The following is a 23,571-nucleotide window of genomic DNA, read 5'->3' as shown; positions in this document are numbered from 1 at the left end:
GTGCTAACAGCTGATCATCTACACAGTTGTTCCAAGTTCAACTCGCTAAAACCCCACAGAATGGACTGGGCTGGACGCTGGAGACCCACAATCCCAGTCTCAGCTGAAGCTGTCCTCATGGCAGCCTGCACAATGGGGTAGGATTGGATGTTTGGGGTAGGGATGAATTTTGGAGATGCTCAATCCCAGTCTGTTACTTCCATATCTGATGCCACTGACTTCAGACACACCTCCATGCAGCCTGTAAAGTGGGGTGGAGCTGGATGTTTGAAGCAGGGCTGGGTGTTGGCAACCCTCGACCCCAGTCTCAATTATTACAATAGCAGATGCTGTCCTCATGGTGGAGCTTGGTGTTTGGGGTCACAATGGATGGTGGAGACACTCATTCCTTGTCTGTTACTTCCACATCTGAATTCAGACATTCCTCACTGCAGCCCACAAAATGGAGTGGGGCAAGATGTTTCGGGCGTGGCTTAATGTTGCAGACCCTTTAATCCCAAGTCTCAGTTATTTCCACCACTGATGTTGCCACATTCAGACTCCATCTTCATGACAACCTGCACAATGGGGCAGGATTGGATGTTTGGGGTCAGTGTTGGACATTGGAGATGCTCAGTTCCAGTCTGTTACTTCCACATCTGATGCCACTGAGTTCACACACTCCTCACTGCAGCCAGCAGAATGAGGCGAAGCTTAATGTTAAAGACCTTCAACTCTGGTCTCAATTATTTTAATAGCTGATTCTGCAGCATTCAGATGCTGTCCTCATGGTGGAGCTTGATGTTTGGGGTCACAATAGATGTTGGAGACACACACCTTGATGCTGCTGCATTGAAAAATTCCTCAGTGCAGCATGGAAGAGGGAGTGGAGCAGAATGTTTGGGGTGATGTTGGAGACCCTTCAGTCTCAAGTCTCAATTATTTCCAGCACTGATGTTGCGACATTCAGACACCATCCTCACGTCAACCTCTACAATGGAGCAGAATTGGATGTTTGAGGCGGGATTGGAAATTGGAGATGCTCAATCCCAGTCTGTTACTTCCACATCTGATGTCAGTCCTCACTGTAGCCAGCAGAATGAGGCCGAGATGGATGTTTGGGGCGGAGCTTAATGTTAAACACCTTCAACTCCAGTCTCAATTATTACAATAGCTGATGCCGCTGCTTTCAGATTCTGTCCTCATGGTGGAGCCTGATGTCTGGGGTCACAATGGATGTTGGAGACACTCAGTCCCTCTCTGTTACTTCCACATCTGATCCTGCTGCATTTAGACATTCCTCACTGCAGCCCACAAAATGAGTGGAGCAGGATGTTTGGGGTGTGGCTTAATGTTAAAGACCCTCCATCTCAGTTTCAAGTTATTTCCACAGTTTATGCTGCTGCAGTCAGATACTGTCCTCATGACGACCTGTACAATAGGGTGGGTCTGGATGTTTGGGGCGGGGCTGGATGCCGGTGATCCTCACTCCCAGTCTCAGTTATTTGCACCACTTGAACCTGCTACATTCAGGTTTAGGTTTAGGTTTAGGTTTATTTGTCATATATAGGTTAACACAGGGTCAACATACAATGAAATGTGTATGACGAGAAAAACAAGTCACTCAGCCTAGATCTAATAAAGCTAAAAAAAATAATTTAAAAAAATTACAAGTTAAAAATAGACAAGCCATATAAATAAAATATGCACGTTTTAAAAAGAAGTTATAGAGCAATATGAGTTGAATGAGCAGCAAGTACAAATGACAGTTATTGCACAGATAATGTTTTATGAGTACAGATGCATATTCCATAAGTGCAGATGCATGTTCCAGTCAGTATTCAGAGCGTGTGCAGGTACAGTTTGTGTGTGAGTAGTGCAATGTAGATGTAATGTAAGTGTATGTAAGTGTATGTAAGTGTTCAGGTGTTGGTGTTGAGGAGTCGAATGGCCTGGTGGTAAAAACTGTTCTTAAGTCTTGTAGTCCGAGCGGCCAGACTCCTTTATCGTCTGCCGACGGTAACAAGGAGAACAGCTGGCGTGCTGGATGGCTGTGGTCCTTTATGATGCTGCTTGTGTTACGCAAGCACAGATGGAGGTAAATGTCTTCAATGGCAGGAAGACTCTTGCCCGTGATGTGCCCTGCTGCCTTCACCACACTCTGTAGTGATTTCAGAGCAGCTCCCATACCAGACGGTAATGCAGCCTGTCAGCAGACTCTCGACCACACTCCTGTAAAAGTTTGAGGTGATGTTGGCATTCATGCCAAACTTCCTCAGCCTCCTCAGGAAGTAGAGCCGCAGGCGAGCTTTCTTGACCACAGTGTCTATGTGAAGGGTCCACGAGACGTCCTCGTTGATGTTTACTCCGAAGAACTTGAAGCTGTTAACCGTTTCAACTTCTACGCCGCTGATGTAGATGGCCTGGTGTTCTCTGTCTTGCTGTTTCTGATAGTCCACGATCATCTCCTTGGTTTTGCTGACGTTAAGAGACAAGTTGTTATCCAGTCACCAATTACTCAATGCCAGTACCTCCTCTCTGTAGGCTGTCTCATCGTTGTCAGTGATGAGGCCTATGATGGTTGTGTCGTCTGCAAACTTGATGATGGTGTTTGTGCCGTGTTTTGCAACACAGTCGTGGGTGAACAAGGAATACAAGAGGGGGCTAAGCACACAGCCCTGCGGCGCTCCTGTGTTTAAAAATGAGTGATGAGGACGTGTGTTTGCCGACTCTCACCACCTGGAGCCTGTTTGTGAGGAAAGAGAAAATCCATCTGCAGATGGTCGTCCCCAACCCAAGGTCGTCAAGCTTCAAGACGAGTTTTGAGGGGATGATGGTGTTGAATGCCATTCAGATGCTGTACTCAACACTAGGGCAAGGCTGGCTGGATGTTGTTAGGCTGGATGTTTGGGGCCGGAGTGGATGTTGGAGACCCTGATTCCTAGTGTCAGTTATTTCTACAGCTGACATTGCTGTGTTCAGATGCTGTTGTCACAACAGCCTGTGCAACGGGGAAGAGCTGGATGTCCTCCGTGGGTCTGGTCTCCTCAGATGGGTTTGAGGTGGGGATGACCATTTTTGCTCCTTTTTCTTCAAGTCCCTCCCTGAAGCCCCTGATGGCTCACCACGGATCAGTCAGTCAGTTCTTTCTGAGTCGCCAGTTTTCATGTCACTGATTTCCACTTTTTTGTGAGACCCTCATAGAGGAATCAGCACTAGTGACTATGAAACCAAGGAGTAGAGCTGTGTGTTGACCTCCAGTAAATGTGGGCATTGATTCGCCTGTCTGTTCTGCACTGCTTACTTGCAAAAGTCCACAGCACAGTTGCTTGGTGGGTAAATGGAAAAGAAAGCAACACGAAAGGAGCTCGTAACATAATAAAAAAAAAGGAAGGCTGTTGGGGTCCCTTTGCAACACCACCCATCCTCCTTCCAAAAAGACCCCTTTAAAGGTTGGCGCCCCAAACACCCACATTTCCCACAGCATGTCAGCAGTGATGGCAAACACACAACCATTCAGACGGCACCTCTTACCTGAAATTAGATTTTATTGAACAGACGTAAAATTTGTGTTTTTGATTTCTTTTCCCTCTTTTTTTTTTTTAAATTCCAGAATGATTGTGTTTTTCTTTTTTGAAAATGTGGGCTGGTACTCCTAAAGAGTAGTAAAAATAAATCAAGGTGAGCATCGTTTTTTATTATTATTACATTTTGTGCTTTTTTTTTGTATCAATAGTCACAAAGGTTACCTATAGAACTTGCCTTTTGAAATAATTTATTTACCAATTTTTTTTTGTTTGTTTTGCATATCTTTTTTTTCTTTTTCTTCTTGTTTAAAATGCAAGGGTGCTAAGAAAGGACAAGTATATCTTCCTGGAACAAAAGAAAGCCTGTTATATGAAGTTAAAAGGTCAAATAAAGGAAAAAAAAAAAGGAAAGAGTCTTTAAATGTCATCATATGCAACAATATCGGGGAGATTTACAATACGTCTGAAAAACCAGCTGGTTAAGGTTTTGTATGGTGTCAGGTAGCTCCGAGTCTGTTTCGTGTAAAAGTCCGGCTACACGAATCCGCGTAAAGTAATAAAATATTTCTTTTTTTGTTCAGAATCCACACAGTTTAAAAGGGCAGAGGTGAAGGAGGCCGCTGGAGTCCCAAGGTCCACTCCGTCCCCTCAGACGCTTAACACTCACCCGCAGACTCTCACACTCACACACACACACACACACTCACACACATTGCTCCCCTTAGGCCCCGCCCCCCCATCCCATATCGAGAGGACTGCGAGCTCAAAGGCCATGGCTGTCTTGATGGCTATAAGAAGCGTGATAGGTGGAGGAGCCGCGGGGCTCGGAGATGCGCTCCTCTGGTGGCGTGGCATTTTCCATTGGCTCTGCTGGGCCCGCCAGTGTTCTCTTCACCCTTTCAGGCTTGAAATTTGAAGGCACTTGGTTTCATGGCAGACAGAGGCTCACATTCCCAAAGTTGGACGGATGTGGGGTGGGGGTGTTGACAGGAAGGGAGACACTTCCAACGGGCCTTAAACAGGATTTCTTGTTTTGTGTTTTTGTTTCGTATCATTTTTTTCTTCCTGAAACCAGTGGGAGTTCATGCAGGGAGAGACGGTAGCCACCCAGAGCACTGCCATGCTGACAATGAGAAAACAGGAGAGCGCGGAAGAGTTTGGGGTGTGGGAGCCAATAAAAAGGACAGCCAAACAAGAGACAAGCTGAAGGTATGTGGTGCCGGTGCCAGCGAGGAGGGAGGAGAAAAGGGGGAGGAACTGTTAAATCCATCAACCCTCGGGGTTCCTTGGCAACATGGGAAAAAAGGAAAAAAAAAAAGGAAAACGACCAAAAGAAAAACGAGAATACACACATGCGCGCACACACACACAGCCATGACTTTGTGCTTTACAAGAGCATGTCTCTCGCTCGCTGGCTCTCTCGCTCACTTGAGACTTGTCCACAAAAGGATTCTCCCATCTGCCCTCACAGGCGTGCTGCATATATTTCTTTACAAACACGGGACTCTGACTGAAGTTCTTTTGCTCTCAGGTGCTTTCCTTTCACGTGTCAGTCTGACGCTCAGCAGTTCAGCGGATGAATCTTTGGTAGTTTTCTTTTTTCTTTTTTTTTTTTTCTTATTTTTATTTTCAGATATTTTTTTCTTTTTTGTTTTCTGAAGGTCCAAGTACAAAGACTCCTTCTTCATGCCAGTACCCAATGGCTCGTTTCAGCAGCCTCTGCCGGGGAAAGGTCACCTTCGGTTGGTCAACAGAGCCACCACCAGAGTGACAGGCAACTGCCATATATGCGTCCTTACTGAAGGTGGGGACGATGATTTCAAGTCTGAGAAAAAATGGATGGACAAGCCTCGTTAGCCCCTTGACTCAGGTTGCGCAGACAAAGAAGCATGGAGACGTGGGCAGTGAGACGTGGAGAGGAGGCAAAGGGATGAGAGGAGTGTGCTGATGAACGCAGAAGGAAATGGCTGTGAGAGACATGAAAGGACGAGAAGCGGGACAAAACATGAGAACAGATGCTGGCAGATGCAACATACAAGTAAACATAACCACAGACCACAACAGCGTTCATGGCCGTTCAATCGAGAGAGGCAACATGCAGTGCCAGCACACATCAGCATGCAATGTACAAATACACACAAGCAAAGCTAAAAGGCACAATGATAGAGCACTCTGAAAAGGACACACCCTCGTCTTACATTGTCCACCCCACTGTTAGGATTACTTTGGGCCAACAAGGTGCTCCAGTTTATTAACTGGGAAATGCTGGCCTTCTGCAGAACAGTTGGTTGTTAAGCAGGGGACTAAATCTAAAAACAGCGAAAGGGACACTCCTGAAGGAAACAGAGTTCAAATTCCTACCGCTGATCTTTTTAATTTTTCCTATAAGGCATCATACGACTTTTCCAGCGATTTCCAGTCACACACTTCACTTACTTAATCTTAGCGAGTCGAAGGCAAACACAGTTTTGTTCGGAAAGAAAAGCCTAATTGATTTCTGACACTCACCAAATAAATCTGTCCGATAGGGCATCTTTACATTTAACTTGAATATATTAGGAATTAATTAATACCTGAAAGAGCTTTTCCATTATTTTTTACTTTCTCGTATACATAGTATAGAAAAAGTATAGGAATCGTGAAAAAATTCGACATCGAGATTTTGATGAATCTTGATGTTTTAGACTTTCCAGAGTCCGAAAATACCATTTTTGAAATGGTTTCTGTCTGTGTGTAAACACAATAACTCGAAAACGCTTCGACCTTGGTCAATACGATTTTGTACACCTGCTTTATATCAAAAATCCTGTCAACTTTTGGGCCACTTCCAGCAACCAGAAGTCGTAGTTAAACTGAATGCTTTCGCAAATTTTCAAGAAAACAGTGACAGTTAGATTTTGTATTGATATTTATAATGATAAAAAGCAAACAGATACGAAATTTGAGAAAAATTACACAACCGGAAGTAGTATTTTATTTAAACAACCGTGCTAATTTTTTGTATCATGGAAATATAAATGTGTACATGAGATTAAAAACCTTATTCGGTATAACGCATATTCTTTCAACAACTATTATTCATTTTATTTTAATTTATACATCATCATTTTAACAATTATGTGTAATCATTAAACATGCCATGTAACTATAAAGATGCTGCTACGTCCCCGTCGTGTTCCTGGTAATACATTTCATTTTATTTTTTTATTTGCACCATCATTATCATAATTGAATGCTGCTAAATGCAGTTTTACCTATAGCAATTTATTGCAACAAATATTATATAATACTAACACTTTTTCTATGTTTTTAGGTCACTCTAACTCTTTTTACTTTGCACATAATCGAGGTAATGCAGATATAATCATGAAAAAATTCCAGCACCGTTTTCGTCTTCCCTAAGTGCGAAAATATCATTTTAATATAAACTTTGATTATAACTACAGATAAATGATTGTGTATCGATATTATCAATTAGTTATGATGAGAAACAAAGAGATATGATATTTGAGAAATATTGCGCAACTGGAAGCCGTTCTGATGACCTTTTCCTGTTTCTCAGTATACGAGAAAGTTGACGTGAGCACACTCACGATTTTGTCATAAAGTACACGTGGCAGGCTACTAAAGCCCTTCACCCTTAAATAAGATGATGGCAACATGTCATCTTCTAATACATGCACTGCAGAACCCCACCGATGAGAAGAGCATCCTTAGACAATCCAGTTGGGCTTAAACAGTTGAGACTAAACTGAAGGGGGTAGAGGGTGGAATGTTGAATCTGTTGCTTCCCTTCACATTCCTGAACAGTGACACCCCCACCTCTATCTGCTGGCACCTACTCATCCGTCTCCATAAATGATCCCTCAATCCACTTCACTTCTGTCTCAGGACAAGAGGTCAGCATTGTTATGCTCTCTTCTCTTGGTCTGTGCACTACTGTAGGTATTACTGGTGGTGCACTACCTCAAGTGCATCTCATAAGAATAAACTGAGATGAATATTCAGAACCTCAATTTTATCTTCTTTTGGAATTAATGAGGGGTTTCTCATTAGAGATCCCAAGAATGTTCCTTTCTTTTCTGCTTTTCAGAATGAATCAAAAGCAGTTTACATCATCGACTTAAATATTTTTCCAATTTTAATTTCTTAAAAAAATGCAGTTAGTTGGAGTTATTTTTACCAAATTATCATGATTTTTAGTATTCCCTCATTTGTTACGTTTTCTGGAATGCGGAATTTCTGCCGTTACAGTATGCACACAAACACACACAAACACATATGAGCGCAGGCACATGTCCATGTAACTCACTCTTGGGTGGTGGGTTATCTTTCATGCACTCTCCTTCAACGATCGACACATCATCAATTGCGATGTCGCCCTCGATTCCCTCGCCGCGGACCCCTTCGAAGATCACCTGAAAACACAATAATTGAACATCAAGCACTCTGCCATGCTGTGGAGCTCAGAAACACACCTGATGACTGAAGGGCACACCCATGATGCACTTCGGGCAAAACAATGTGGTGCAGGGAATCGTTTCAAATGAGGCACAGAGGGACATTAGCAGCCTTCTTCTTAGAGCCAATGGGATTCACCTGTCATAAATTTTCTCTTGTGCCCGATCTCCTATTTGACATCAATCAGCCTTATATCTGTAGCTACAAATATCCAGTAGTCATTAACCACATCCCACCACATGTCTTTAGAGTGTAAGGAGTGGGCTGGGAATTCACTCCAAACTCACTCCAGGCCCAGCCCAACTTAATGTAAATTATTTTGATTAATCCTGCATATTTATAGTCATTTTATAGATTTCTGGAGGTCTGCAAATGTGCCGAATCTATCTATCTATCTATCTATCTATCTATCTATCTATCTATCTATCTATCTATCTATCTATCTATCTATCTATCTATCTATCTATCTATCTATCTATCGATACAAAACCGTTTTTTACTTTTGGTTTCATCTTGAAAGTGTTGACATTTTATAACATTATGTTTTTATTATTCCTGATACAACATTTTGTTTTTGACATGTGCCACCATTTTCTGGCTTGGTTGCCTTAATTTAGTGATCTGCTAATATGAGCTGTGATCTCGGAAGCTGCGACTTATGACGCCACTAGCGGGGCAGTGTTGGGTTACTTCCAGGGATTATTTTGCTGACTAGTGTTTATTTTCTGTTTTATGGTTGATTTTGTACATTTTGAACTTTTGTTTTTCATATTTTTTTCTGTTAGATTTATTTAAATTTGTTAACGAGGTACTGCCTCTTTATCTATTGTACTTTGTGGGTGGAACCCCAGGAGGCAGGTCCACCGTGATGTTAATGCAGCTTTATAATAAGCCGGCCAGAAAGAGAACCCAGTTTGTACAGTTTCTTCTAACTATTGTTTCCTTCTGATATTCCCATCTATATGTTCTTGGATTACTACTTTCATGTTCTGGATTGGACTTGGTTACCTTGAATTGCCTTTTTAGACATATAATTTTTTGCTATCTTTTTTTAATATTCCATCCATTTATCCATTTTCCAACCTGCTGAATCCGAACACAGGGTCACGGGGGTCTGCTGGAGCCAATCCCAGCCAACACAGGGCACAAGGCAGGAACCAATCCCGGGCAGGGTGCCAACCCACCGCAGGACACACACAAACACACCCACACACCAAGCACACACTAGGGCCAATTTAGAATCGCCAATCCACCTAACCTGCATGTCTTTGGACTGTGGGAGGAAACCGGAGCGCCCGGAGGAAACTCACACAGACACGGGGAGAACATGCAAACTCCACGCAGGGAGAACCCGGGAAGCGAACCCGGGTCTCCTAACTGCGAGGCAGCAGCGCTACCACTGCGCCACCGTGCCGCCCTTTTTTAATATTTCTATTTTTTAAATAATCTCTCATCTTATAAAGATTCTTTGTGAGACTTGATGGTTTATGTCTCCCTTGTGAAACTTTTATAAAGTTTGTGACTCTTATTATATTTTTGAGATTTAAAATCCAGCTCCATATTTGCAGGCCTGTTTAGGCCGAAGCCCACAGCTAGCAGTTGGAGGACTGGCTGGCTTGGGTAAGTCTCTTCTGGGTTGGCCACAGGGGGTCCTGACCTACTTTGTGATCATTTTGGAAGCCTCTCAACCTCTTTTCACCATATTTGAGGTTCCTTCATACAACCAACAGTATGAAGGGTGGCATCACAGTCCTCTCTTATTGTGCAAGATTGTGGATAAATACTTAAACGAAAGCAGAGTGGGTTCTTTAGTGTCGGACTTTTGAAGGCTTGAATTTCTGAAACATGTTTTTGAATTTGAATCTGGGATTAGATATTGGGATTTGATGAAATATTAAAGAGTTATTAGGGTTTTGATCTTTGAAACAGTTAATGATCTATAAATTTGTTTAGCGATTTGGATTTAGTGACATATCTTCTGTCTCCTGGTTATGGACCTTAGCCAAACTTTCTGGTTTTTGCTTTCCTGGTCTCTTCCTTATTAAATTGTCTCCTCATCAGAACACACACAATGGAAGGAATCAGGACAATGAAATAGGGCTCTGGACTCTTGTTTTTGCTTCTAACCACTTGATACTTAAGTACGTCTTGGTGTGTTTCTTGGATTAATGATTTTCCCATTCTGGCTTGTGTTTTGGATACCTCGACTTGGCATATTGCTGCTGTATTTCCAGTGAAGGCAAAATGTCAGGCCACAAAGGACAAATCTAAGAACTGGACCATAAGATGCAAAACAGAAATAAACACACAGTGGTCTGAGCCAGAGATTTAAAAAATACTGAGATTACCAATCCCAAAATGTGAACCTAAACTCGTAGTTAATGAAACAAACAAAAATCCTTAAGACCTTTACTGGTATGAATTTCTAAACGAATTTCTAGATTTGGATCACCAGAATTAGTGTAAAGGTAATGTAAATAGCATCGTGGTGATGACATCACAAATTGGGCATGTAGTAACGGGATACCATTACTAACAAGACAACTGCAGCAATGCAGAAAAATCTAAAACGTACGTGACTGAAAATGATCCGCAAAATGGCAGTGCAGAGACATCACAAAAGAAAGGTAACATCACCTTAAAAAGTGAAATAATGTCACAAATACATCTAGAGGTTCAAAACGCAATCCTAACCATTGCTGACCTTTGCTTGTTTATGTTCCCCTTGCGATAAGGTCCTGCCCTTAAAGATTTACTTCTCTAATTCTTCTGTAATTTTGACACTGGGCTTACTTCTGTTCATGTCTGCCACAATACCCTGGCTTGCCTTTGCCACATGATCGGACGTTGCTTTATTTTCCGTCCTCGCGGTCTAATTTTTTTTTTTGCTTTGGAAGCAGTGGCTGGATGGTTTTTTTAGAAAGGGGAAGACCAATGATCAGAGAGCTCAGTGCACACAAGTGCATGTCGTAAACCTAACTTTTAAAAGCTGGCAGTGACCAGACAGCAAGGTGATGCAGGTTTTACTGCAGCTATCTAATGATGAATGAACAGCAATGCAAAATGGGTGGAGATGGGTTTTTAGAGAGTTAACATACCGTTACAGGGTGCCAAGTTGGCAAGGCAATCGCAAGCATAAACGAGGTTGTGTGGCATGTATACTAGAAGACAAATGATTTGACCAAATAACCACTTAAGGACAGCTGTATGCATTTTTATGTAAGAAATAAGCTGGGCAGGCAGATGACAAGAGGAAAATCAGGAAAAAGGTGAAATAGGTGGGCACCAATTACAGGCTTATATTTCATCTGGGAAGCAGGGACTAATGGGTGGTACAGCATAGGCAAGTCACCGGTAGAGGCAACAGGTCCGCATTTACTAATACAGTACAAGGAATCAAAGATATACTAGAAGTGTTATGGCAGTTACACAAAAGACTAAAAGAATTTCCTATTAGGTGGCACCAAAGGCTTCCAGTGCGAAGCATAGAGGCTCATGCTGCAGGATGAAAATGGTAGATGGCTGCTAAGGATACCTGTTCCTTTATGTAAACCTTACGTGCCCTGGGATGTACAGGCCACCAGAGGGAGCTCTTGGAGTTGAGACACTTCCCTTGAGCTTTTGAGCTTAGAGTCGTTAGAAGAGCTGGGCAAGGCTTCAGCCTGGCAGGGAGAGGGCACAGTCAGAGCTTTGGAGAGAGAAAACAGTCAGAAAGTTTGGGAGGTGAACAGTGGTGGTAATGGGGGGTGGAGGAGTGGGGGCACAGATTTTTAGGTACTGATTTAATATATTTACTCAGTGAGCTCAAGGATAAGCCACCCAAACTGTGTTATGGTGTCTGGAACTTTGTTCATTATTTTCTGGGCTTAATAAAGATTTCCCTTTGGATCACTTACTGGTTATGTTACAGCCAGGATTTTTTTTACCCTGGCTTGCATTTATTTGTTTTTTATTGTTATTTTTAAATGATTATTTTTCATATGTCATTTCTGTTATGTTTGTCTATGATTTCGGTTATTGTGTCAGCCATTCTGAGTACTTTGTGGGTGGAGCCACCGGAGGCGGGGCCACACTGACATCACTGCTGCTGGGTCCACCCTCTGGCTTTATATTCAGTCAAGAAAGACAGACTCAGCAATAAGTTTGATTTGAAGTTTTGCGTGAGTATTGCATTTCTTTTTATTCTGTTTCAGGATCTCGTATTGCGGTTCGATTGCAGTCCTTTTGGTCTTTTTTACTTTGCTGAGGATTTCTGCTTTATTTTCTATACTTCTTAATCTTTCTTTATTTATAAAGATTCTAGTGAAGCTTGTCTCTATACAAGCCAGAGTTCACGTCCTCTCCCTTGTGAAACATTTTGATATATTGTGGAACCTTTGTTGTATTTTGAACTTTTAAAGCCAGCTCCCCATTTTTGGGGCCTGCTTTGGTTGAGGCGAGCAAGTGGGTATTTGGAGCATGGCTGAGTTTAGGTGGTCAGTGAAGGTCCTGGCCAACTTTATGGGTCTTTTAGAGGCTTCACATGCTTTGCAACCCCCGCTACACAATTATTTGCCATTTGGCTTGTGCAATATAGAAGATTTAGAAGTGTGAATTTGTTCTTCAATTTTGTTTCCATACTATTTTGTGAACCTTTGTTTGTGGTCGTCACCTTGATTGCTATCATGTGACAACAAGAAGGAAGCAATGCGTGATATTATCACTGCTGCAGTATAAAAGTCAGGGTTGTGCTCTCCCAGGTTGTCCGAGATTGTGGATAATATCAGATAATTCTTGTGGATTTCAGGATTATGGATTTCTGGCTAGTTGACTGTATCTCTGATGTGTGGTTAGGTACAGTTCTTGGTTTGAAGTTCTGGTTTTTGAATTCTGCTTTGAATAAAGACTTTGACATTTTCTTGGCCCTTGGAATCCATCTCTATTCTGCCCCTTTTTCTTCAGATAAAATAACCTGGTTAGTGCAGTCTGAAACCCAACAATGAGGTTAGGGTTGAATGTCAGGGCTTCTTGTTGTCCTATTCCATTTGATCTTTTGTGTTTCCCCATCCATAATACCTTTAATTTTGTTTTGACATATTTAATTCTGGGAAAAGGAGATGCAGTATAGAGGGGCTGCCCAATTCATATTATGCTCTCATTTTACGTTCCTCTCACTAGACACCTTAAATTAAGATTGCATACTAACTCACCACCATCTAACAGCTCTTGGGGCACCACTCAGTATTCGAGCAGCAACACCTCTTGAATTATCCGGTGTGATTCAGCCCCCTTTCGCTTGTTCCACTTGTGCTTATGAAGGTGCTAACTGTCACTTTCTCTAAATACCACTCTAATCCATGGCTGCCTGGCAGGAGACAGGTGCTTTGATTCTCCTTGAGTGGAAAGTGTGACGCCGTCACTTAGCTGCCACTCTTTATGTCATTTTCTGATAGAGATTTGTGCCTGTTGGTTTTACCGCGGCTGCCAGCAATCAAAAGCATTCACTCAGAGAGAAGAATGAAGAAAATTACAGCAGCCTGAGTACCCACTGAGACACAAAAACCAGGTGGATTCTGCCAAACAGCAAATGTCAAGGTGTCATGTTGGAAGGGTGCTATATCTTGAGATGAAATCTGCTTTCAGTGCGTTATGATTTTACCACAGTCATATAAGAATTTTTGCATATGTGGTTCCTGTTATTTTTGTGGCTATAACATGATAGAAATTATGAGGTGAAATACAAAAATAGGTTAGGTTAGGTTAGGTTAGGTTTCTTTATTTAGTCATGTTTACACAGGAAAATAAAGAAACCTAACCTAACCTAACCTATTAATAAATAACCGGATTGATAAAACAAAATTAATACTTATTGCTGAATTACAGCATTCTAAACATTGTCACCTTCTATATACTCTCCCTCCCGATCTCTACACTGCTCCATACGTATTTTCCATTAATTGAAACAGTGCTGGAAGACTTCTTGCTTGAGGCTCTTCAACAGGCTTGCCGTTTCTGTCTTCACTTCATCCATCAAAGAAAAATGTGTTCCCTTTAGGTTACTTTTGATTTTCGGGAACAAGTAAAAATCACAGGGAGCCAAATCGGGTGAATAGGGAGGATGATCGAGGACAGGAATGTTTTTGCCAGTCAAAAAGTCCTTTACGGAAAAAGCACTGTGAGCAAGAGCGTTGTCTTGGTGAAGCACCAACCCACTTCTCGACCTGGGCGTTGAACGTCTTCCACATTTTCTTGTCCTTCTTTGAAACATTTGTGTCACTCAAAAACTTGTGTGTGAGACAAACTGTTATCACCGTACACTGTTTTTATCATTTCATAAGTTTCTATGGCTGTTTTGTTCAATTTCGTAAGAAATATGATGTTGATTCGCGGTTTGATTTTTTCACCTGACATTATCGCAGCAACTCGTGTAGCGATTGTTGTGCAAATACTGACTGGGCTGTTTACAGGATATATATTCTATGATTCACATTCGGCCGACCTCCAGACGGTTTTCCAGGAAAGCCCCAAGCCCGGTCCGGTTATTTTTGTGTCTCACCTCGTATTTCTTTTATGCATTGAAATTGCATCATTTTGGATGCTACTATATAGAGCACCTGGAGTTTAGGATGCACTCTCATGTTATTAAGGGATGGTTCTGGAAGTCTGTGACCTGTGACCTCAGAACTGCACGTCTGCTTTTTGCAGATGATGTGGTCCTGTTGGCTTCACTGAGTGGTGACCTCAAGTACACACTGGGGAGGATTGCTTGATGAGGATCAGGACCTCTATGTCTGAGGTCATGGTTCTCAAACAGAAAAGGGTGGAGTGCCTTGGAGATGAGGTGCTACCATATATGGAAGAGTTTAAGTATCTCGGGGTCTTGTTCACGAGTGAGGGAAGAAGAGAGCAGGAGATCAACAGAAGAATTGGAGCAGTGTACGAAGTTATGTGGACATTGTACCACCCAGTCGTGGTGAAGAGAGAGTTTTTCATATATCAATTGATTTATATTCCTATCCTCACCTATGGCCACGAGCTTTGGGTATGACAGAAAGGAAAGGATTCATGGATACAATCAGCTGAAATGAGTGCCCTTCACAGGGTGCCTGGGCTCATCCTTAGAAAAAGGGTAAGGAGCGCCAACATTCAGGAAGATTTCAAAGTAGAGTCTATTTTCCTCTGCATTGAAAGGGGTCAAATGAGGTGGTTCAGATATCTCATTAGTTTGCCTTCTAGATTCCTCTCTGTGGAGACATTTTGGACACGTCCAGTCAGGAGGAGACCTCAGGGCAGACCCAGAACACACTGGAGACATTACATCTCTCAGTTGGGACACCTCAGTATCCCTTGGAGGATGTGGCAGAGAAAAGGGAAGCCTGGGCATCTTTGCTTAAGACTGCTGCCGGCACAGGCCAGACCTGGATAGATAGTAGAAGATAGATGGATGGAAAATAATTAAAATGCTATGTTTCCAGTCTGGACTTTGTATTATGTTTTGGTTTACTTGAAAGACAGGATTGATTCAGTGTTGCCAACTTGGCAACTTTCTTGCTATATCTAGCAACTTTTCGGACTCCCTTTGGTGACTTTATTCTAAAAAATAGCCTAGCGACATTTTCAGTTGACATAAGTGACTTTTCTTTCCTCAAGTCACTGACGACAGTTCACGTAACAACTGATTTCCATGCAATTCGATGGAATGCAGTAGACACTGCCCGTATACCCGTTAAACCACGTTTGAACAGGGCAGTGACTGGAAAATTTAGAGATCCAATTGGTGAAAAAAATTCAGTTCAGATCCAATAGGTGACAAGCAAAGGCAGACCTTGACGCATTCAAATTTAAATCGCCTTGTCTCATGATCCACATGACACAGGAAATAATGATCTTGTTTGAAGTTTACGCTCCCATATGGAGGGACGGGCGCTCCAGACTGTAACCCATTCAATGCGTCATTTTAATGGCAAACGCCTTGCACCTCAAGTATAGCGCTTGGTAAACGAATGATCTCTAGTACTTTTTTGAAAAATTAGCTTAATGTCAGTCTGCACGTACAGCTACGATGAATGGGGGCGGGGCCTTAACAGTTAATATGGATATGCAAATTAGGTATTCACATCATCCAGCAACTTCTGGCGACTTTTTGAGCATGTGTTAGTGACTATCCATTGAAAGTGGATTGATTTCGAGGTTTTGACTTGGATATGTTTACTTACTTACGCTTCATCTTCCAACCTGTCTTTCTCTGCTTTTGTGGCCTGCCACTTTCTACATCCTGGTACTACATAAGGTGTGGAGGTTATGAGAAAACTGTTCCTACAGATTCCTCCATTTGGAGACTGGACTGTTCTTTCATTAACTTCCTGCTCTGGAAGGATGGTAGATAACAACCTACTTTATTACCAACAGGGGGTTCTAGTGGGTGAAATTACTCCTCATGAATTAGGACAGTAAAGACCTCGGGTAACATACTGCAAATTCCCCTTAGCACTAAGAAGCAGTATACAATCCCCTATGGCCAAGGCTGGCTTAAGACTCCCACAGGCCACTGGGTGGTTTACTGAATGGAGCTCCTTAACTTAGACTTGATCTCATTTTACACAATTCATTTCAGCATGTGGAAAACCAGGCGGATCATTCAGCATGGTTGTGCGCACTCTTGTTTTTGTTGTACGGACACTGGATCGCTTCATTCTACTCTACTTGGACTTGTTTCCTTCAGCGGTTACCCAGCTGGCACTAAAGGTTGGATGTGGTGCACAGCATTTAAGCCTCTTACTCTAACTACAGTGTTATTCTAAATGGGTGTACCCAGATATCCAGCTGGCACTTAAACTTGGGACTGAAGCACTCTACTCTGAAAAGTGTGGTTTCATTTCTCAAGTATATACAGGTACCCAGCTGGCATCTGAAAATGATAATGGCTCATAGGACACAAGTCCTCTACTCTAACTAGAATATTATCTACATGGGTGTACCCAGCTGACACCTTAAACTGGGCATTGCTCAAAGGATATAAGCCCTCTATTCTGTCTACTAGGTGTTCTAAAGTTGGGTATCACCGTACCCAGCTGGCACCTAAAAGTGCTCAGACCTCTGCAGGCTTCTCACCTGGAATGATGTGCTGGGCTGAATATTCATGCTCGCTTGCCTCCAGTGCTGTCCCTGGTTTCCTCTAATTGACCATACAGGGTTTCCAGATGTCGTCTGCCCTTTTAACTTCAAGTACACGTTTAGAGCACCTGAAAGGAAAGAAGAGATGGTGAGTGTCGAGAGAAAGAGAGAAACTGGCTCGTGTCATTAGAGTCAGTGGAAGGCAGCTAGCGAGGCCATCATTAGGGATGACAGGTGAGCCTCAGGGGAGACACCTCGTGGGATCAGGCTGTCCTCAAGCTAATTCAAAGTGAGCAGCTGCTCTCTGGAGCAGAACTGGAGACAATCCGAAAAGACCCAACGTCTAAGATGACCCGGGGTTCACAGATTGGGAAAGACAGGAGCAGAAATGAAAAATAGGCAAGCAGGCAGGCCGGCAGGCAGGCGGACAACTTCAGAGCTCCAAAGGTAAAGTTAAGGGGAACAACGGTCTGGGACAAAGCAAGTGAGACACGTCCAATGGGACATGGAAGAGGAGCTCACAGGGGACTGGATAGACCAAGGAAATTCAAACTTAAAATAACTTGACTGGCATGGCAATCAGCTTTAACAATATAATAAACAATAAACGTGACATAAAATGAGAAGGGCGTCTCGCAGGGGAGGTGGAGGAGGAGAAGGAGACCTCTCTATAAAGCACAGGGTGCCTACAGGACCCTCACGCTCACACTGGGATGGGCAGAGACAAATGAGAGAGACTGACACACATAGGCAGATACTGAGTGGTGGACGGACAGACAGACCAACACATGAACCTTTTTTGGCCTTGGGACCCATAAATATCTAACTTTGTTCAACAAAAATCCTTTATTAGCACCAGTTTTAATGTAAACTAGCCAGCATTTTCCCCTGAATGACACACATTAACAAATAACAGTAGACACAAATTCAGCATTTATATACATAATCAAAGACGCATAGCACTCATCCCAAAATAACTCAGTGCTTGGGTGTTTAAAACTGACTCAAATTTAGCGTCCACTTGTCTTTTTAATGGGTAACCTGGACTTGCGTAATTTTCACAAGTTTGTCAAAATCGGGGTGAGAGAAAAGAGTGAAGAGAGGAGGATGTCTGAAGTTGGCTGGCGGCTGACTCATCTACAGTTGGGGTGCACACAGCTATAGCACGAGGCAAGGCGGGCTGTTCTGAAATGGCGTGCACATTTCCTATATTTGTCAGTTTGATGTGCAACAAGATGATGCCCTGAGTGCCAGCTGGCGCACTATACACACATGCTGGGATGTTTTTTATGAAGCCTCAAGTGTTCCTTTGTTTCTGAAAGTCTTTAAAGTTTGATAGGCTTCATGTGGACAGATAACGCACAACAACCATTGCTCACGACACATTTATGGTATAAGCAAACCTATACCTCAGTAAATCTGAGTTGGATTTTCTTTTACCAACTTTTTGGGATGAATCTTGTGAGGTTGATATCGAATTGAAAGAGTTTGGTGTAAGCGATAATACAAAGCATTTGAGGGATTTGTCCTTGTTCATTTGCTTTCTTAATGAAGCATGCAGTGTGGTGTATAACAGGGTGTCATCTACTCATAAACGGACTTATGGCTGTCATTTCAGTTCCCCAGTAGGCAAGAGAAAAGTATCCCTTTGACTAGATTCAGACCTCAAATCTGCAATCAGTAGCCCCCTAAAACAGTAAAACAATTAGATATATATAAATGAAAGACCTGTGTGTGTGTGTGTGTGTATGGAGCAGTCCGATCTGCTCATGCTCAACCACAGTCACTGGATGGAGCATGCATGCACTCTTACATTTTTTCAGCGCTCGCATGCACCTCACTTCTCACTACGAAAGACCCGTGTGCAGCAAATGCCACCACGCAACAACAACGTCCTGCTAATGACACAGATGAAGAGACACAACAGCAAAATGAAACAGTTTCCACAGCTCAACAACGTGCAAGTGAAACACCTCAGCAATGGAGGGTAAGGCTTGAAGTTTTCAGTAAACACATTGTCTATCTGGAGATATTTTCTCGAGACAAAGATGAACAGGATTCATATGCCAGTGATATGGCTAAGATATGGCATCACCAGTGTCTTCTTATGAAAGCTAGTGGGGCAGCGAGCACAAGGTGGGTCCACGTCCTCTGCGCTGGGTAATCCTTAAGAGTTAGCTGACACCTCTCCAAGTTCACAAATACAGTAAAGCTGCTAGGGAGTCTTTGGGTTGTTTTTCTGTCACCGAAAACCACATGCAGCTAGTGGCTGATATAATTGTTTATTTAAGATGGCGACACATCTAGGGCCACATTTGGATCCTGACCAATGGTTTGAGAAACAGTGACATACACAGAAAGGTGAGCATGCAAACAGACAGATATTAGCAAATGCAGAGAGACAGATGGATAATGACAAATGGATGGACAGATAAACCGACACATATAAATAAAGGCTGCAAGGAGGTTGGACAGTCAGACTGACACATTAACAGAAAGGTAAACAGGCCAACTGTCCGACACTAACAAATGTAGAGAGACACAAGTAGACAGACAATGACAAATGGACAAACAGACAGACCAGTACATGTAGGCAGATACTAAGAGGTGGACGGACAGACAGACTAAAACATAAACTGATAACATATTTATAAGGTGGACAGGCAAACTGGCAGATATCAGCAAATGCAGAGTGACAGATTGACAGACACAGAAAGATTGACACTGACACCTGGACAGACAAACAGACAGACAAGACACTGTCGGGTGAAAAGAGAGACTGACATACACAGGCAGGAATTGGCAGGTGGACAGATACACAGGCAGGCAGACAGACACTGAAAAGGTGGACAGACTAACAAGCACAGATAAATCGACAAACAGACCATGACAGATGGACAGACAGACAGACTGGCACTGCCAGCTGAACAGAGTGACTGACATACGCAGACACTGGTAGGCAGACAGACGGGCATTGACAAAGGTGCAAACAGTTGGACAAACAAACTAATAAATAAACAGACACTAAAAAGCTGGACAGGCAGAGTGACAGACGCTAACAAGACTGCCACACACGTACGCATAGGATTTGGGCTTTGGTAATGGTAATTACCCGCCAGGCCAGAGGTTGGCGCTATTTTCTAATGCCTTCTCTTCTCCTCACTTTGCACAACGGAAGATTGCCAGCCACTCCATTGCTAACATCTCTTCCATTGTCTGTCCTCCTGTCCCCACCTCTTCCTGTCACATGACCACTTAAACTGGTCATCCTGTCCCAGTTCACTAGAAAACTCTCGTCTACGAAGACGTCACTGCAATTTGTTGCATGCTTTTTGTTATTTTTCTCATCTAATTATACAGGGTCACCACGGTGGTGCCCCAACTCTTTATCTTTGCCAGTTTCGTCTTTTACAATTGATGGATGGACAGATAGGCAGACACTGTCTAGTGAATAGAGAGAGTGACACATGCAGACAGACACTGAAAAGGTAAATAGACAGATTGACACACATAGACAGGTAGACAGATGGACAATGACAGAGAAACAGCTGCCAATAGGTGGACAGACAGACTGACACACACTGACAGGGAGATGGACACCGAGTAGAGTGGACAGACCGACATGAATACACAAACTAAAGCACACTGACTGTCTGATACATGTAAACAGACGTCAGCAAGTGCAAATCAAGACTGGCACATATAAACAGCAGTCACACACTGAGAAGATGGACAGAACCAGATAAGCTGACAATGACAGCCACCCAAACATCCAGACTGACAGGAGACAGTGACAAATGACCAAAAGCTGAGGCAGACTCTCACTGCCTGGTAGAAAAAATAAACCAACAGACACAGAGACAAAGAGATACCGACAGACAGACCCTCGCAGGATCCAAATGTCAGACCCTCATGGAATTTTGGCACTTTGGTGCTTCGCTGGATTGGTTAGTAGGTAGTTGATTCTCTAAAGAGGGACATTTTGGTTTTATTCTTTCTGTTGACAGCTGGTCTTGGCCTACTGTGCTCACCTTCTGAAGCGGTCATTCACTATGTGCCAAACCAAAAGGGGGGGACGTCAAAACACAAAAGGCGGGCAAAGCACAAGCAAAGATAAAAAACACAAGCCAAAAAAGCAAACCTCAGAATGACCAGGAAACCCAACCCTAGACTGCTGACCACCTCTATCATGTGACAGCAGCAGAGGATGATGGGTTGGGATGAGTCAAGGCTCCACTCAGACAAAGATGAGCTGAGCAAGGGGGACACACAGTACTTGATGACTCCAATGACACACATGCAGTTAGAAAATCACACATGGGCAGCCAGACAGATAGACAAACAGACTCTCATGAATGGGTACCCAGGCAGACTGGCATGAGCAAAATGGAGAGAAAAACTGAGAGCAAAGCAGAAAAGACAAACATACATATAGACAAACGGACAGACTCCGTGGACGGCTCTGGGCACTACCTGTAGTTACTGCTGCAGCCACTCTCTGCCTGACTTTATGACATGGAGGCTCGGAGCAGGTGTGCCAGTGTTTAGTGGCATGCATGCCTGCATGTGTGGAAGCAGAGTGCCCACCCAGGAGACTTCAGGACCCACATGACAGCACTGGAGACAGTCACTTACTGTTTTATTGATCAGTTGATTGAATGCTGGGCATTTAACTAACAGGATAACAATCGGGCCAAACAGACATGGGCACAGTGAACTTAAGAACATAAGAAATTTGACAAGCGAGAAGGAGGCCATTCAGTCCATCAAGCCTGATTGTTCAGCTAATAGCTAGACTGTCCCAATATCTCATCCACAAAGGTTTTCATGTCTCGGCAGTTTGTTCCTGATTCTCACAACTCTTGGAGTAAAGAAGTGCCTCCTGGCTTCAGTTTTAAATGCACTTCCCCTTAATTTTCACCAATGTCCTTGAGTACGTGATGGACCCTTAAGCTGAAAGTGCCAACTTTGCCTTAGATTCGTGTAACAGATTCATTGGCCTGTTTTATATTTCTCACTGGGCTGCATCACAGGACATTAGGGTGAGGAGCCTAGGAGAGTGACGGGCAAACATGGAGCTTCAGTAGCCCCACTGTTCAAGGGTAAGGGGGTCAATAAGTGTCACATTTCCTCAAGTCAGGTGTCCTGTTAGAATCAAGGAAATACACAACACTGACCTCACAATGTGCAGTTTGATAATCAATGGCTAACACATTGTTGGAAGAGATGATCAAAGGCTTAAAAAAAACAAAAACACAACAAGAAGGAGACGCACTTTCAGAGAGATAACCATTTGTGCTTAGCAAGTTCATTTTAAAGAAGGTCAAAAGGGCTTCCCGAGACAAATGAAAATGTCTCAAGGGATTGGAGCAGGAGGTCCGCACAAGCCACCTCTAGGGGGCGCAGAGCAGGCAGAAGATTACACCGCAGCTGTGGCAGCGAGCAGCTCCCCGGAGAGAACAATTAACCGTGAAACTCCGACAGCAGCGGCGTAAACAAGCTGTCACTCCAGGAACACTTCCACAGAAATTAATCCAAATCGTGGCAACATGTGCTTCATTAATTGATTAATTGAATCCAAATCAACGGAATTGGAGTCAAGGCTGCAGAACAAATGCAGTCAAGATGCAACAAAAAAAAAAAAGGAAAACGAAGGTCAACCTTTAAGTCTGTGAGTCCCCAGAGTGTTGAATTATTATGGAGTGCCTCTCACACCCTCCCGAATGGCACACCACTCCCTGGGGGGTCTCAGCCGGCTCTTCCTCATAGTAACGCACAGACACACACGTCTCAGACTGTGGAGTTTTGCAAACAAACAAGATCACCATACATTAATCTCTGACAACACACCATCCCGCACTTTAAGGGTCACTTTGCCGAGTTATTAAAAGCTGAGGAGGTACAGTATATAATGTTGATGTGAGCAGATCCAACTTTGTACACTCCAACAGGGGGAAGGTGAACAGGACCTGCTAAAGGGCATACATGAAGATGTCTGTGTGAGGGGGAGTATGGCAACAATAAATAAATACACAAGCATGTACAGTGTATGCATAGGTGCGATTAAATATATTTGTGTGTCTGTGTCTAAATGTGTGAGAAGGTGTGTGTTTACCTGAAGGTACTGTATACACCAACACCCTCCACAAGCGTGCATATCTACGTGTGTGTATCTGTCTGTTTGAGAGAAAGTGTGTGCTTGAGTGGAGGTATGAAGGAGAACATCTCTGTAACGTAACTATGCGTATATGAATATGGCCACTATGTCTGTGACACAAGGAACTGTCTGCATCAAGGTGTGAGTAACACAGTTAAGCATCTGTGTGACGGCGTTCACAAACATATGTGCATGTGTTCACGTTTACATGTTAAATCAATCTGTGCCAGCAGTATTCGTGGGTGCATCTGGTGGTCAAGTAAGGAACTGCACGTCACTCCTGGAAAATCGTAGGGTGCCAAGCTGGTCATCTCCATTTAATTCCAACAAAATATCTGAAAAAGTCAACATAAG

The 23,571-nt window shown here is 43.1% G+C and overlaps 1 protein-coding gene across 4 annotated transcripts in view; it reads right to left on the bottom strand.

Annotated features, from left to right (window-relative positions):
* Nucleotides 1–3,737: 3,737 nt before the first annotated feature.
* Nucleotides 3,738–23,571, bottom strand: part of mdga2a (MAM domain containing glycosylphosphatidylinositol anchor 2a) — a 379,952-nt gene continuing 360,118 nt past the window's right edge. For 2 of the 4 annotated variants that reach the window (XM_028821620.2, XM_028821618.2), the window contains 3 exons: nucleotides 17,058–17,188; nucleotides 7,819–7,924; nucleotides 3,738–5,473 (listed from right to left, as the gene is read on the bottom strand). In XM_028821620.2, coding sequence (XP_028677453.1) covers nucleotides 5,373–5,473; nucleotides 7,819–7,924; nucleotides 17,058–17,188 — 338 coding nt within the window. In that variant the 3' untranslated portion in view covers nucleotides 3,738–5,372. The remainder of the gene's footprint in view (nucleotides 5,474–7,818; nucleotides 7,925–17,057; nucleotides 17,189–23,571) is intronic. The other 2 variants (XM_028821621.2, XM_028821619.2) reach the window with 1 other exon arrangement.

This window comes from Erpetoichthys calabaricus, chromosome 16 (assembly GCF_900747795.2).
Source record: "Erpetoichthys calabaricus chromosome 16, fErpCal1.3, whole genome shotgun sequence".
Taxonomy (NCBI): Eukaryota; Metazoa; Chordata; class Cladistia; order Polypteriformes; family Polypteridae; genus Erpetoichthys; species Erpetoichthys calabaricus.
The sequence above is the reverse complement of the archived record's forward strand: the minus strand, read 5'-3'. Positions and strand labels throughout refer to the sequence as shown.